General features: G+C 36.8%; 1 protein-coding gene across 2 annotated transcripts in view; it reads left to right on the top strand.

The window, feature by feature from the left end:
* The window catches only part of aatf (apoptosis antagonizing transcription factor), a 112,887-nt gene that overhangs the window by 46,433 nt on the left and 52,158 nt on the right, over positions 1-14,296 (top strand). For both annotated transcript variants that reach the window (XM_060847949.1, XM_060847950.1), the window contains exons 5-6: positions 11,721-11,835; positions 12,670-12,859. In XM_060847949.1, coding sequence (XP_060703932.1) covers positions 11,721-11,835; positions 12,670-12,859 — 305 coding nt within the window. The remainder of the gene's footprint in view (positions 1-11,720; positions 11,836-12,669; positions 12,860-14,296) is intronic.

Below are 14,296 nucleotides of genomic sequence, written 5' to 3'. Positions count from 1 at the left end.
TTTCACCTGTTATCCATGGTTCCCTAATCTTGTCATTTCTATCTCTCATTTTCACAAAAGTATAGCTCTCCTGAACTCTGATCAACCTCTCTTTAAAAACCTCCCACATGTCGAATGTGGATTTCCCTTCAAACAGCTGCTCCCAATCTATATTTCCCAACTCCCACCGAAGTTTGGAATAGTTGGCCTTGGTGGTGGTGAGTTACTTTCTTGAACTGCTTTGGTCTGTGTGCTGTAGGTAAACCCATAAAGCTTTTGGAGAGGGAATTCAAGGATTTTGATCCAGTGACACAGAAGGAACAGAAATATGTTTCCAAGATCAGATAGTCAATGGCTTGTAAAGGTATTCCTAGCTATCTGCTATCCTTGTCCTTCAAGATGGAAGTGGATATGGGTTTAGAAAGTGCTGTCTAAGAATTTAGTGAATTTCTGCAGTGCATCCTGTAGATGGTACCCATTGTTGCTACCAACTGTTGGTGTTGGTGCTGGAGGGAAAAGATTTTTGTGGACATGGTGCCCATCAAGTGGGCTACTTTGTTCTGAATAGTGTCAAACTTCATAATTGTTATCAGAGCAACACTCACCCAAGCAAATGTTGAATATTCCATCACATGACTGACTTGTGCCTTGTATATGGTGGACAGGCTTTGGGGAGTCAGGAGCCAAGTTACTTGCTGCACTATTTCAAGCCTCTGGTCTACTGTTGTAGCCACTATGTTTACATGGCTAGTCTGGTTAGGTTTCTGGTCAGTTATAACCCCTAGGATATTTATAGCGTTAAATTCAGTGATGGTAACATTATTGAATGTAAAGGTCTGAAAGTTAGATTGTCTGTTATTGGTGATGCCCGTTGCCTGACATTTGTCTAGTGTGAATGTTACTTGTCACTTTTCCACCCAAGCCTGGATATTGTCCAGATCATACTGCATTTGTATGTAGATTGCTTCAGAACCCATGGAATCGTGATGAATGTTGTCCAATCATCAGTGCACATCTCTACTTTTGACCTTATTTTGAAGAAGCTGAAGATGATTTGAGCCTGAGGCATTACCTGAGTAACCTGAGTAACTGTTGCAGAAATATCTTGGAGTTGAGATGACTGACCTCTAACAACTACAGCATCTTCCTTTGTGCCAGATATGACTCTGACCAATGGAGAGTTTTCCCCTGATTCCCATTGATACCAGTTTTGCTCAGAGTCCTCTCTGCCACACGTGGTCAAATGCAGCCTTAATGTTAAGGACAGTCACTCTTGCCTCACCTCTGGAATTCCGCTCTTTTATTTGCAATGAGATCAGGAGTTGAATGGCCCTGATGGAAATCAATCTGGGCATCTGTGAGCAGGTGATTTCTGAGGAGCTGTTGTTTGATAGCACTGCTGATGACCCCTTCGGTCGAGTTACTGATGATTGAGATTATCCTGATAGGGCAGAAATTGGCTGGTTTGAGTTTGTCCTGCTTTTATGTACAAGGTATACCTGGACAATTTTCCATGTTGGGTAGATGCTAATGATGAAGCTGTTCTAGAACAGCTTGGCTAGGGTTCGGTAAGTTTTGGAGCACAAGTCTTCAGTACTAAATATTGCATTTGCACTACCCAGTATCTCCAACTATTTCTTGATATCGTGTCATGCAGATTAAATTGGCTGAAGACCAAAATGAAAGCAAAATACTTTAAATGCTGGAAATCTGAAACAAAAACAGAGAATGTTGGAAAACAAAGCAGGCCTGGCAGAAGTTGCGGGGAGCAATAGAGGTAACTTGTTGAATTATCTGAGATTTTATGATTTTGAAGATAACAAATTAGGTTTAATTTGGACTGCACTGTGTAATAAATCCATTTTGAAAATGTCATCAAAATCTATGAGAATAATAGGAAAAAATGGTGGCTAATAATTAAGCCCTTTACTGATCAGTTTTGGCTTTCTTATTGGTCTGCACAGAGGTCACATAAAAACAGTAATCAGAGATTCATTCAGAAATAAGAGTTAATTGTTCAGATGTGGAGCAATGGTGCTACTAAATCAAGTAGTTTGAGCATAATATGTGATAAAACTTAAAGCAACCCTCTCCTACCACACAGGTCCCAAAAAAATATACTTCCAAAGTTTCATAAACAATCACGATGGTCCTTCTTTTTGCCTTCCCTGACTACCAGTCCCTATAGGTCTGTAAAATAAGAGAGCTGCATAGAGAAATGCTATTCATTCTAACTATACTCTGCAGATTTATAGAATTATTCAATTGTGTGGTCTAACCATGTTGAAGCTCAGTACGTGTCATGCTACCTTATAAAATACTTGTAAGGGTGGCCATTGTCACACTGGTGGTCAACATTGGAACAAATTAGTAGAAGCTGAGCAGTATGCACTTCATTGATATGTGGATGTCAGTTAATGTGTATAAATAGAAAAATATATAGGTATGTATTTACAGAAAGAATAGAGACCCATTGTTAATTGTGAACTTCACGTAATGGCAAAGACTTTTGTTTCTGTAGAAAACTCGTGTGCAGAAACGTATCTGAAAATGTTTCATTTAGGTTTTGTGCTCTCGGTTTCAGAAGCAAACTTGGAATATCTCAAATAAGCAGCAAATACATTATTATGAGATGGCAACACATTTTCAGACCAGGGAGAATGGAAAGCAGTAGCTGAAGGGAATTGAGGTTTAATTTTTGAGAGCTGGAGAGATTGTGCCTGAGAATGAAGGAAGATTTTTTTATTGACAGACATGAGTCTAACAGTGGGATATTGAGTATTTAGAAGCATATTGAGGATGAAGTAGCCATCATATATATTTAGTGAAGGCAGTTTCAGGGATTGGGAAGAAAATGGGAGTAAATTGGTGGCAAAAACAATCAGCTGATGACAAATGACTTCTGAGCAAGAAAGTTGAGAGTTCAAACCCACTTGGACTTTAATGAAAACTGTACTGGAGAAACTCAGCATGTTTGGCAGCATCTTTGGAGATAAAAATTGTTAATGTTTTGAGTCCAGTAGTTAACTCTGATTTTCTCTCCATAGACGCTACCAAATCTGCTGAGTTTCCTGAACAATTAGTTTCTGTTTCAGATTTCTGGCATCCACAGCTCTTTTGTTTTATTGGACTTGAATGTATACTTTACATGAACTTCAACAATATTGAGTTTAGTATTATATTGTTACAGTTCGTGTTTTGAATGGAACGTTGAACTGACGTATCATCTAACTTCTGTGTTTTCTTTTAACAATAAGTAATTCTCCTGGTGTCCTAATCAGTGTTTCTCCTTTAAGCATTACTTGATCATTTATCTCATTAACTGTTTGTAAAGTCTTAGTGTATACAGATTATCAATTCAGTTTCTGATACAATATTGACGCATTCCAAGAATTAATTGCTTCTGAATTACTTAGGTAGTTCTAGGATTTGATGAGGTGCTACATAAATGCAAGCACTTTTTAAAACCACTGTAGCCTTGAAAATTCAATTTGCTCCCCATGTTCTATATCGAAGTATCTAAAAAAAATAAAATTTTACCACACTATTTTTTGAGCTCCTATTAAGGACAAATTAGAAGAGCAAGGTAAACATTTTCAACACTTTATGGTGTTTGCATTATACAATATCCTGGGTGTAATCAGTGTTCAGCAACGCACCCTTTGTGTAAAGACAAGAATACAGAAATAACAGAAAAAATATTACATGAATAGCTAGCAAATGAAAAGTTAACATTAATTGTTCTAAATATTTTGTCAGATGCCAATGATTGAAAAACTAATTGTGTATGATCTTTATAAAATCTAAATTTTAAACATGTAAATTTTAATCTATAAACCTATATTTTGAGTGTGTACATATTATGTAGAATCTATTTTTGTAACTCAGATGGCATGCTTTGCTGCTTACAACAGCTCATTTAAATGGCTGATTACCTGCTAATAAAAGATTTTTGCTAACTATATATTGGCATTCAAATTAAGTTTGATAAGGTATTAAACATGAGTAAGGTTGGGTTGAGTTAATACTTTCAACTCTCTTCCGTCAGTCAAATTGAACAGTCTAAATTCATCAGAGCTTCTTTCTGTCAGAATTACAATTCTGTAGGGTATTACAGGATAAACTGAAAAGTAGCACTAGTGCGCTTTAGGATTATGGAATAACGCTAATTCAGCAGCAGAGCAGTTCATATGTTATTCTTTGTTAAGGAACTTTGCAGAACCTTAATGTTGAAGCTTATTGTCATTCCGAGTTGATAATCTTCGACTGGTTTAATAATTTTTCCTCATGCCTGGATAGTCTGCAAGTTGCACAATAATCACTCAGGCAGCTTTGTAATCAATGCCCACAGTAATAGGATTCCTCTGGCCACTGGCAATTAATAAATTTGTGTCTTTTTAAAACACTAGCAAGTTGGCCTGAAATACGAGTGACTAGCTTCTCATTTGCATATTTATTGCAGTGGAAAAATTCACAAGGAATGATTGATGTGGAGCCTGCCTTTTGAATTCCAAACAGCACATTATTATGAAATGAAAAATGCTGGTGTACAGTTGATTAAAGTTGAAGACGGCAGGATCGGTGTTTTTTAGATTGTAGGAGAATTAAAGGCATACTTTAATGGATGTTGACAAGAAATGAACTAACAAAAGCAAAGCAAAGGATTTGCTTGAAAAGATTTAATCAAATGTATTCTTGGGATTAATTGCAGGGGACGACTAGAGAAAGCACCAGGCTTGTGGATTTGAATGAAAACCATTGTTCTCAGGTCACAGATGTGGGTTTCCTGTCATATTGAGCGATAGACTCGCTATCCTAAGAGTGATGGTGGACGAAGTCGTTTTTTTTTTGAAAGTCATTCCTCCTTTGCTTAATAAGTAACAGTCATTCTTTTCTTAACCATCTCAGGAAGTAGCTGAGAATGATCCAAAAAGACAGTGGTGCATCACAGATTTTGCCCAACCATTTCAGAATAAATTCTCAACCATATTCATCTCTCTTTAGCTCTCTGAAAATTACAGATAATTATATACTATTAAAAGAAAATATGTACTTTAGTGCCTGTCAAAGTTTTGCTCTGATAGCAATATATTTTAGTGAAATTTTGTGGATGCAAAATAAATTTTTGAAGCTTGTGAAAGATGTGATCGAATGGTTAACCAAAAGTGGTAGATAGTTACTGATATCCATTTAAAGTAGGAAATCGACAATCGCTCTGCTGAATAAACAAAATACTTAACACAAATGCTCCAAGAAATACTTACATTTTTACATACATGGCACTTCAAAGTTGTTGAATAAAGTAAATTCAATTATTCTGTATTTCTATACTGCAAATTATTGGGTTCAATATTGGTGCCTGGAGCACTGGGCTTTTAAGTTTTACCTAGAGAGAGAAAATCTACTGATACCCATGTCCAAAAATTGATAGTTATACATTGAATATTTATTAGGCTGTATGTTCTTTTGTTGTCATTTATCTGCAGTTCTGACTTTAAAGGTTGCGGGCTTCTTGCTTCTCATGCTCTTCCCCAAAAAACTAAATAGAACTTGGTTTGACGTGTGAAAAATAAATGTGGAAATGCATTAACACCCACTAAAATAGCACATTTTTCAGAATATTAGAGTTGACATTTGGTAAACTTAAGAAGCAGATCATGCAGTGACACGAGGTGAACTAGTTGCCCAAGGCAGGCAGATTTACATTGCAGTAAGTGGCAATCAATTTTGATATGAATCCAGAATACAAAAAAACATCGATAAAGTAGAAATGTAGCTGTTTCTAGTTTCCTGTGCAAATTCCAGGCACTTAGTTCCACAGTCTGTCTTGTATCCTTTAACCCTTTCTCTTTACCAATTTTTAGTATTTACTATGTTTGTCGCTTAAATTAATGTCTCCATAATACATTTAATTATTATAAGGAAAACTTTAAAGCAAGAGGGCGAGTTCTACTTTCTGTACCTGTTTAAAGTTGTCTGTATATTGTACCTGATGACTGTAGCACTCTAGACAATAAACAGTAGACAATAGGTGCAGGAGTAGGCCATTCAGCCCTTCGAGCCTGCACCACCATTCAATATGATCATGGCTTATCATTCCTAATTAGTATCCTCTTCCTGCCTTATCTCCATAACCCTTGATTTTCCACTGTCTTTGAGAGCTCTATCCAACTCTTTCTTAAATGAATCCAGAGACTGGGCCTCCACTGCCCTCTGGGGCAGAGCATTCCACACAGCCACCACTCTCTGGGTGAAGAAGTTTCTCCTCATCTCTGTCCTAAATGGTCTACCCCGTATTTTTAAGCTGTGTCCTCTGGTTTGGCACTCACCCATCAGCGGAAACATGTTTCTTGCTGCCAGAGTGTCCAATCCTTTCATAATCTTATATGTCTCAATCAGATCCCCTCTCAGTCTTCTATACTCAAGGGTATACCAGCCCAGACGCTTCAGTCTTTCAGTGTAAGGTAATCCCGCCATTCCAGGAATTGACCTCGTGAACCTACGCTGCACTCCCTCAATAGCCAGAATGTCTTTCCTCAAATTTGGAGACCAGAACTGCACACAGTACTCCAGGTGTGCTTCTATATTCAATTCCTCTTGTTATGAAGGTCAGCATGCTATTAGCCGCCTTCACTACCTGCTGTACCTGCTTGCTTACCTTCATTGACTGGTGTACAAGAACACCCAGATCTCTCTGTACTGTCTCTTTACCTAAATTAATTCCATTGAGGTAGTAATCTGCCTTCCTGTTCTTGCCACCAAAGTAGATAACCATACATTTATCCACATTAAACTGCATCTGCCATGCATCTGCCCACTCACCTAATTTGTCCAGGTCACCCTGTAATCTCCTAACATCCTCATCACATTTCACCCTGCCACCCAGCTTTGTATCATCAGCAAATTTGTTAATGTTATTGCTGATACCATCTTCTATATCATTAACATATATTGGAAATTCTAACATATATTGTGTATTCTAATCAAGCTGTCCCCACGTTCAGCATTGGGAAGAACAATGAGAACGATATACAGTTGTCCCAGGCGAGCAAATTCAGTTGCTTCACTACTTCTACTTAAAACAAAAGTCACTCTGTGCCAAATCTTGAACTGAATTCCATTTTTTTTTTGTTAGTTTTAAATCTGAGATAAATTTTTGTTAAGCAAAGGTATTAAGGGATGGGCAGGGTCCCCATGGAGTTAGGAGTTAGGCCACAGATCAGCTGTAATCTTACTTGAATAGTGAAACGGGTTTGATGGGCTGAATGACCTGCACCTGTTCCCATGTGCCTATTTGCAGGTGGATAGATATGTACTTGTACCGAGCACAGTTCAGGTTTCCTCATGTGCAGATGTAGGAAAGCTTTTGCAATGGTTCCTTTTTATAAGTTTTTAATGTGGTGCTGTGATGCAATCTTTTTGTCACTGCATCTAATACCTTGTTTTCATTTACACATGTAAGTAATTGGGAATGTTTAAATGTTGATGTTATTGACCAAAATCTAAAATTCCTGATTTCTGCACATTGACCTGTAAGTTGCGCACTAGCACATCAATTAATACAATTAGCTATTCAACACTTTCACCACAAATAATGAACTTGACTGATAATAGGAATGTAATTTGTATTTATCATGTAAATAGCTGTCATGAATTAATAGATTAGTCCTGGCCGGCTTTGCAATGGGAGTTTCTCTACATTAGATTTTTCTATGTTCTGATGAATTGATAGTAAATTTCTAACATATTAAAAATAAGTTAGCTGCAGGAAATCTAAAGCAAGATCAGAAAAGTTTAGCAGTACTCCAATTTACAACAGGTTCACACCTGAAACATTCTCTCCACAGATGCTGACTGACCTGCTGATTATTTTCACTTTTTTAAATGGTTGTTAATATATTCTTTGCCTGTGTTGGAAGTTTTTATTTGACTCTTTGCCAACAACTAAAAGCCTCAGCTTTTATTTAAGTAATTTATTAAAACTTCTAAATTAATCTTTGTGAACATTGTATTTGGTTGATATGTGTCAGCTCGTGCATTGAATTTATGTCCCTGGGGTACTTTACCGTTCAGTTACAATCCACACTCTTTTACATTGGATTGAATTTTTATGTTCTTGGCTTTAATGATTGTTTCAAATTTAAGATAGATTCTCGTTCTTTTAAACTCATGAAATGCTATTCGATGTGACCAGCTGATTGGTAAGTATGATGTCTGACGTAAATGCAGTAGATTAAAAGTAAAGGGAGACACTACATTTTGCACCTTTTCAAGTAACCAACAACTATAGTCAAGACCACTGTGGATGTTAACTGATGTCTACCTCAGTCCAAAACTGAGATATACATAAACACTTGAGAGACTGACTTTATCTATAATGAAACAACATGTACTTTACTCACCAAATTACCTCAATGTGTTGGGATGCACTTTGAATCCAAATTTCATTGTAAATACAATTCAGAGAATTTTCCAGCTGAATCAGAGCTTTGGCTGTTTTACTTAAAAGTTGAATAAACAACTATAAACTATCTTTGTAGTTGAGTCTCTGAAAGTTCCTTGACAAGATCTTAGGGAAACAGCTTGATGATATTACTAGAAGCCAACTTATAAAGGTAGGTTTTTGAACAAGTTTTTTTGATTGCATTGTAGTTTGGGATCAGTGTTGCTGTATAGTGTTTGCTAGCTTTCATTCTATGACATTGATGAGAAAGGTAAAATTTCAGGATGGATGGAGCTTAAATACAGTACTCCAATTTTGCTAAGTGTAATAGAACTTCCAGATGTTTCTAAATTAGGATTTAAATCAATTACAATTACTGTCCCAAGACACACACACTTCAAAATTTGAGCAGATACGCACGTGTATGTGTAAACTGAGCAAGTTTGAAATCATTGAGCTTGTAAATATAGCCACAGATGGATATTAACTGAAATGTATCCATTTTGGGCAAAGCAAGCTTTTGTCAATATTAGGTCATGCGGTTCTAATGGGATCCTGTTTCTATGGTTATGGGGTTCTGTTGGGATACTCTATCCTTTACAAAATTGTTGACTTTCTCTTAGTCCTGTAATAAATTTTTTAGACTTTGGATGATGTTCCTTCCTTGCTTAATCAATCGTAAGGTCTGTCCCTCCTAATAATTTCACCTTTAAAGATTGCTGCCCTCCTCTTTATTTAAAAAGGAAAATCAGAACCCTGTCTCTTCTTTTTTTGGCAGCATGAATGACATGACAATGGTGCATATTTTTAAAAATTTGGCAAAATATTTTTGACTACCTTATAGGTGTATCTTCACGCTTTAAGTTCATAGGATTGTTAATGCAGTTTTTGTTTTTAAGCTTTGGCTACAGCGCAGGGAATGAAATACAAAAGATGAGAAAGAGTAGATTATTTAGTCCCTCAAGCCTGCTCTGCTATTCCGTAAGATCATGGTTGCTCTGGTTCATGACTAGTCCCAGTAGCCTTTCCAACTGTAGCTTATCAAGAAAAATGTACTTTTGCAGTAGAAGTATTCAAGTACTCTGAAACATTGTTCTTCAAAAGGCATTGAAAACAATGACACCCATACCTCTGTGAGAGGAAAGAAAATCCTCCTAATCTCTGCTTTATTTTTGGCAGTGGACCACAGTTCTTGATTCTCTCATAAGAGGAATCATCTTGTTCATACGCATTCAATGGAGACCTCTCAAGATCTTGCATGTTCCAATAAAATTGTCTGCTACTGTTTTAAACTCCAGTAGAAACCAACCTCGTCTCTCCGACTGTTCATTATAAGATAACCCACCCATCTCCAGTAAGCCTTCTCTGAACTGCTTCCAAAGTGTTTACATCCTACCTTAAGTAAAGGGAGCAATACTGCACGTAGTACTTCAGATGTGATCTCAGCAATACCCTGTACAAGTGAAACACAATCTCTCTACTTGTGTGTTCAATTCCTCTCGTAATAAGCAAAACTTTCTATTAGCTTTTCTAATTACTTGCTATGCCTGCATGTGAATCTTTTGCAATTAATTTGAGGATACCCAGATTCCTCTGCATTTGTGAGTTCTGAAAACTCCCATCATTCAGACAAAATGCTTCCTTTCTATAATTCATGCCAAAATGGATAATTTCATAATTTCTAACCTTGTATTTAATTTGCCAAATCTCTGCCTAGTTATTAAACTTATCTTTATCCCTTTGTAACTTCTCTCTGTTCTTTTTGCAGCGGACTTTCCTACCAATCTTTGTGTCATCAACAAATTTGGCAACCATCCCTTTGGCCTTTTTTCCAGTTTATCTGTACAAATAATAAAATGTTGCAGCTCCAGCACTGATCTCTGTGGTATACCACCCTGTGGCCAACCAGAAAATGAATAATTTATGCTTGTTCTCTGCTTCCTGTTAGCTAGCCAATCTTCTATGTATGCCAATATGTTGCCCTCTATACCATGACCTTTTATTTTCCATTATAACCCTTAAGAAGGCACCTTATCAAATACCATGGAAATCTAAGTTCTGTACATCCACCAGTTCTTCTTGATGACAGCACATTTCATTTCCTCTAAGAATTTCAATAAGTCTGTTCAACCTGATTTCTCTTCCACAAAACCATGTAGAGTCTGCATGATTAGTTTGAATTTAAAGTGCCCTGATATAATGTCTTAATAATAGCTTCTAGCATCTTCCTTAGGTTTCCTGCTTTCTGTCACCCTTTTTGATTAAAGGACTTACAATTATTCAATCTAGTGGGCCCTTCCCTGAATCTAGAAAATTTTGGGAAATTAAAACCAACACATCAACTATCTCACTAGCTCTTTCTTTTAAGACCCTGGACATCCGTCAGATCCTGGGCACTTGTCAGCCTGAGCTGCAACAAATTGTTCTGTATCTTGGTGATTTTAATTTTTTATTTGTTCTTCCCTTCAAATTCCTGATTTGTAACTATTTCTTGGAGGTTACTTGTATCCTCTACAATGAAGGTCAATGTAAAATTCCTGTTCAGTTCATCTGCCATCTCTCTCATTTCCATTATTTATTCCCAGACTCATTTTCCACTGGGCCAACTTTCTTTTTCTCTCCACTCCTTTTTTTAAATTGCACAATGCCAGGTCTGCTGTCTGCTTGCAGAAGAAACTGCCCGAAAATATTCTATGAACTCCTCACCTTGGTTACGTTTGCTCATTTTGCTTTTTCCAGTTCGTATGTAGATTAAAATCCTCCATGGTTATTACCTTTCTGACAAATTCCCATTATTTCTTCCTTTATAGTGCATTCTACATTGTTGTTGCTGTTTAAGGAGTCTGTACACTACTTTGAAAGTGGTTTCTTACCTTTATTCCTCATCTCTACCCAAAATGCTGGTTTACCGAAGTCATCTGTCTGTTGTGTTGGTGCCATCATTAAGAAAGTTATCCCCTTATCTTTTCCTAGCTTGTATTTGCCGAATGTCATGTATATTTCAATATTCAGATGCCAATCTGTGTCACCCAGGAAATAAATCCTGTCGTAATCTTTCAGATACTTATAAGATTTCACTTAACTAGATTTCATTCTTGTGGGACTGCTTAGAGGGCTGATCTCCATTTCATACTGATGAGAACTGTTTTAGGTAAAGTCTTTAAAGGCCTCGCTCTTTTTATAAAAGAAATCATAATCAGGGCACAATCCCATTAAGTAGAAAGTTTATCACTGAAGTGGCAGAAAAGGCTAATTAATTATAGTCCAATTTATAAAGTTTATTTGCTTTTCCCTATAGGTTGCAAAGCACTGAAGGCACTTCTGAGGTCACTCGTTGAACTTCAGGATGAACTCCTTTTCCAGTACCAAGGCACACAACACTTTGTCAGTGGCAAGAAGCCAGAACTGGACAGGTAAGCGCAGTGATAGAACAGCAGTGAGTGAGTTGATAATGGGATATTTCAGTCATTTGATTTTTGCTCCAAAATGCATACTCTATTCAGACTAATTGCAGCGGATGTTGAGCAGGTGCTTATGAAGCTACTGGGAGTTTCAGCCGACAAGATTATGTTGGCAGTCCAAATATAGTCCCAGTGGATGTGGATTTTCAACCTTTATTTCGCTGTCAAAATGAATGCGAGTGATTTCAGGCTCAAAAGATTTATATGACACTTGCGGTGAGTTTTGTACGTGCCAAATCTTTCGTCTGTTGTTTTAAGTATTTTCCTGCTTGTAGTACATCTTAGCAGTAACTCTCAGTTGTCTCTTTTCATTTTGACATTTTATGGCTGTGTAAATATTAGTCAATATTCTAATTTTTTAGTTCATAAATAAACTGGATCTATATCTGTTAAAAGCTTAGCAGTTGCCAGTTATCAAAGTTGTTTGATTTATTTTCCAGGGAAATTTAGTCAGAACTGTAGGTATTACAGTTTCAAGGAAGGTGATTTATTGTTTCTAAGAAGCAGGTTGTTTTGATTCCCTGGACGAGCATTTCCTTTCTATCTTGTAGAACACAAACATATGAAATAAAAATGCCAAGCACTTAAAATAAAACCCAAGGAAATACTCCTATAAATTAGTTACATGCAAGAATGTTACACATTGCTGGAGTGAACATTAGCAGGAAGAGAAAAGATTTGGTTATATTAAGGCATGACCAATGATTGTGGTTAGTGTTGTACATATTACTGTAGTGCAGAGAAAATAGAATCCACTTCTATATATGCTATATTTTTTGTTTCCAGTGAAGAGATTCCCAGTGATGATGAAATTGAGGATGTGCAGAAGAGGAAAAGGCCACAGAAAAGGAAACTTAAAGTGGATGAGTACCCAGACTTCATGGCTAAGCGGTTTGCTGACCTCAGAACATTTCGTAATAGTACATTACAGAAATGGCATGATAAGACAAGATTAGCTTCAGGCAAAATAGGCAAGGTGAATTGATCTTTTGATTCTACATTATTTTTGTCACTTTGTCAAAGCAAGAAGGAAGATTGTCTGAAAGGATGTTTTGTAATTATGACAAACTGAAACTTTGTTTGCAAGCATAATATCTGGCTGTATAAAAATGATTTCATAATTGGTTTATGCAGCCATCAAAAGAAGTGCATCAGGTGAGCTCACCTGACCTTACCAGAGTTTTGGGGCTGTATTCCATCAGGCATCATAAATGGAAGGATGCTCACCTCAACCAGGCTAATCTTTAATTATGATACAAATTTTTGATCTGTTAAATATTTTACATTATTAATGTTACTGAACTTTGTTGACATGCCAATACATTTAGTAAAGGGTTTGAGTGAGGCTAGCAATTATTTAATTTATTAATTGCTCTTTCATCTCTCTATGCTTTTGGATCAATTACGTAGTAGTTGTGTTTAATGAAACACTGAATTAAAGCTTTATACAGTGGAACATATAAGAAAGTAAGTTGATAATTGAAAGCCCTCATTCAAATATACTCAAGTAATAGTGGATCTTGTGTAAAAGTCAACTGTGAACATTTGGTCAAGAAGAAGTCCAAAAATATGCAGGTTAGGTGAATTGTCCATGCTAAATTGCCCATAGTGTTAGGTGAAGGAGTAACTGTAGGGGAATGGGTCTGGGTGGGTTGCGCTTTGGCGGGTCAGTGTGGACTTGTTGGGTCAAAGGGCCTGCTTCCACTCTAAGTAATCTAATCTAATCTGTTATTTTTCATGTAACTTGATTCCTGACCTTTTGTCTAGAAAATCCAAATGCTTTCTACCTGTCACATGCTTGTCACTGAAATTAAACTTGCTTTGTGCCAATCTACTCATTCATATAATCATAGGATAATGTTGAAGGTTATCATTGAAGGTAACTGTTCTTCATCTTATGCCTGCCCATGTTAGCATGCCATTTGGTTGCAAGCTCTGTGTGTACTCCATTCCTGCTGATGCTGCCTTCTCATAAGGCAACATGGTTTCAAGAAAAAGCAACAGGTGCTCAGCTCAATTTGAACTCAGTCATGAAGATTGCAGAGCTTCAGCTAGAGAATTTGAGATATCAGAAGAACATTAGAGTTGGAGAAATCTTCCATTACAGATTGTGATGATGTCAGAAATCCTGGAATGTGGCTGCAGTTAAAATACAATGCAAATTGCCAGAAAGACTCAGTTTCTTGTAGATCTGTCTGAAGTTTGGTCTGAAATAAGCAAGAAAATTTGGTGTTGCAAGTTTCAAAGCTATATCTAGATGGTGTACCATGTTTATGAAGAGGATATTTGTACTATGGCAGAAGCCTAGGGTTCAATGGCATCTCCAAGCAGAGCATGATGAAAGACCTATCTCATTTCAGCAATTTATAATCTTTTGTGGACAAAAGACTACATACAGGTTTAATTTGTATTG

The sequence above is a fragment of the Hemiscyllium ocellatum genome, chromosome 31, assembly GCF_020745735.1.
Source record: "Hemiscyllium ocellatum isolate sHemOce1 chromosome 31, sHemOce1.pat.X.cur, whole genome shotgun sequence".
Lineage (NCBI taxonomy): Eukaryota > Metazoa > Chordata > Chondrichthyes > Orectolobiformes > Hemiscylliidae > Hemiscyllium > Hemiscyllium ocellatum.
This window is presented reverse-complemented; position numbering and strand designations above follow the sequence as displayed.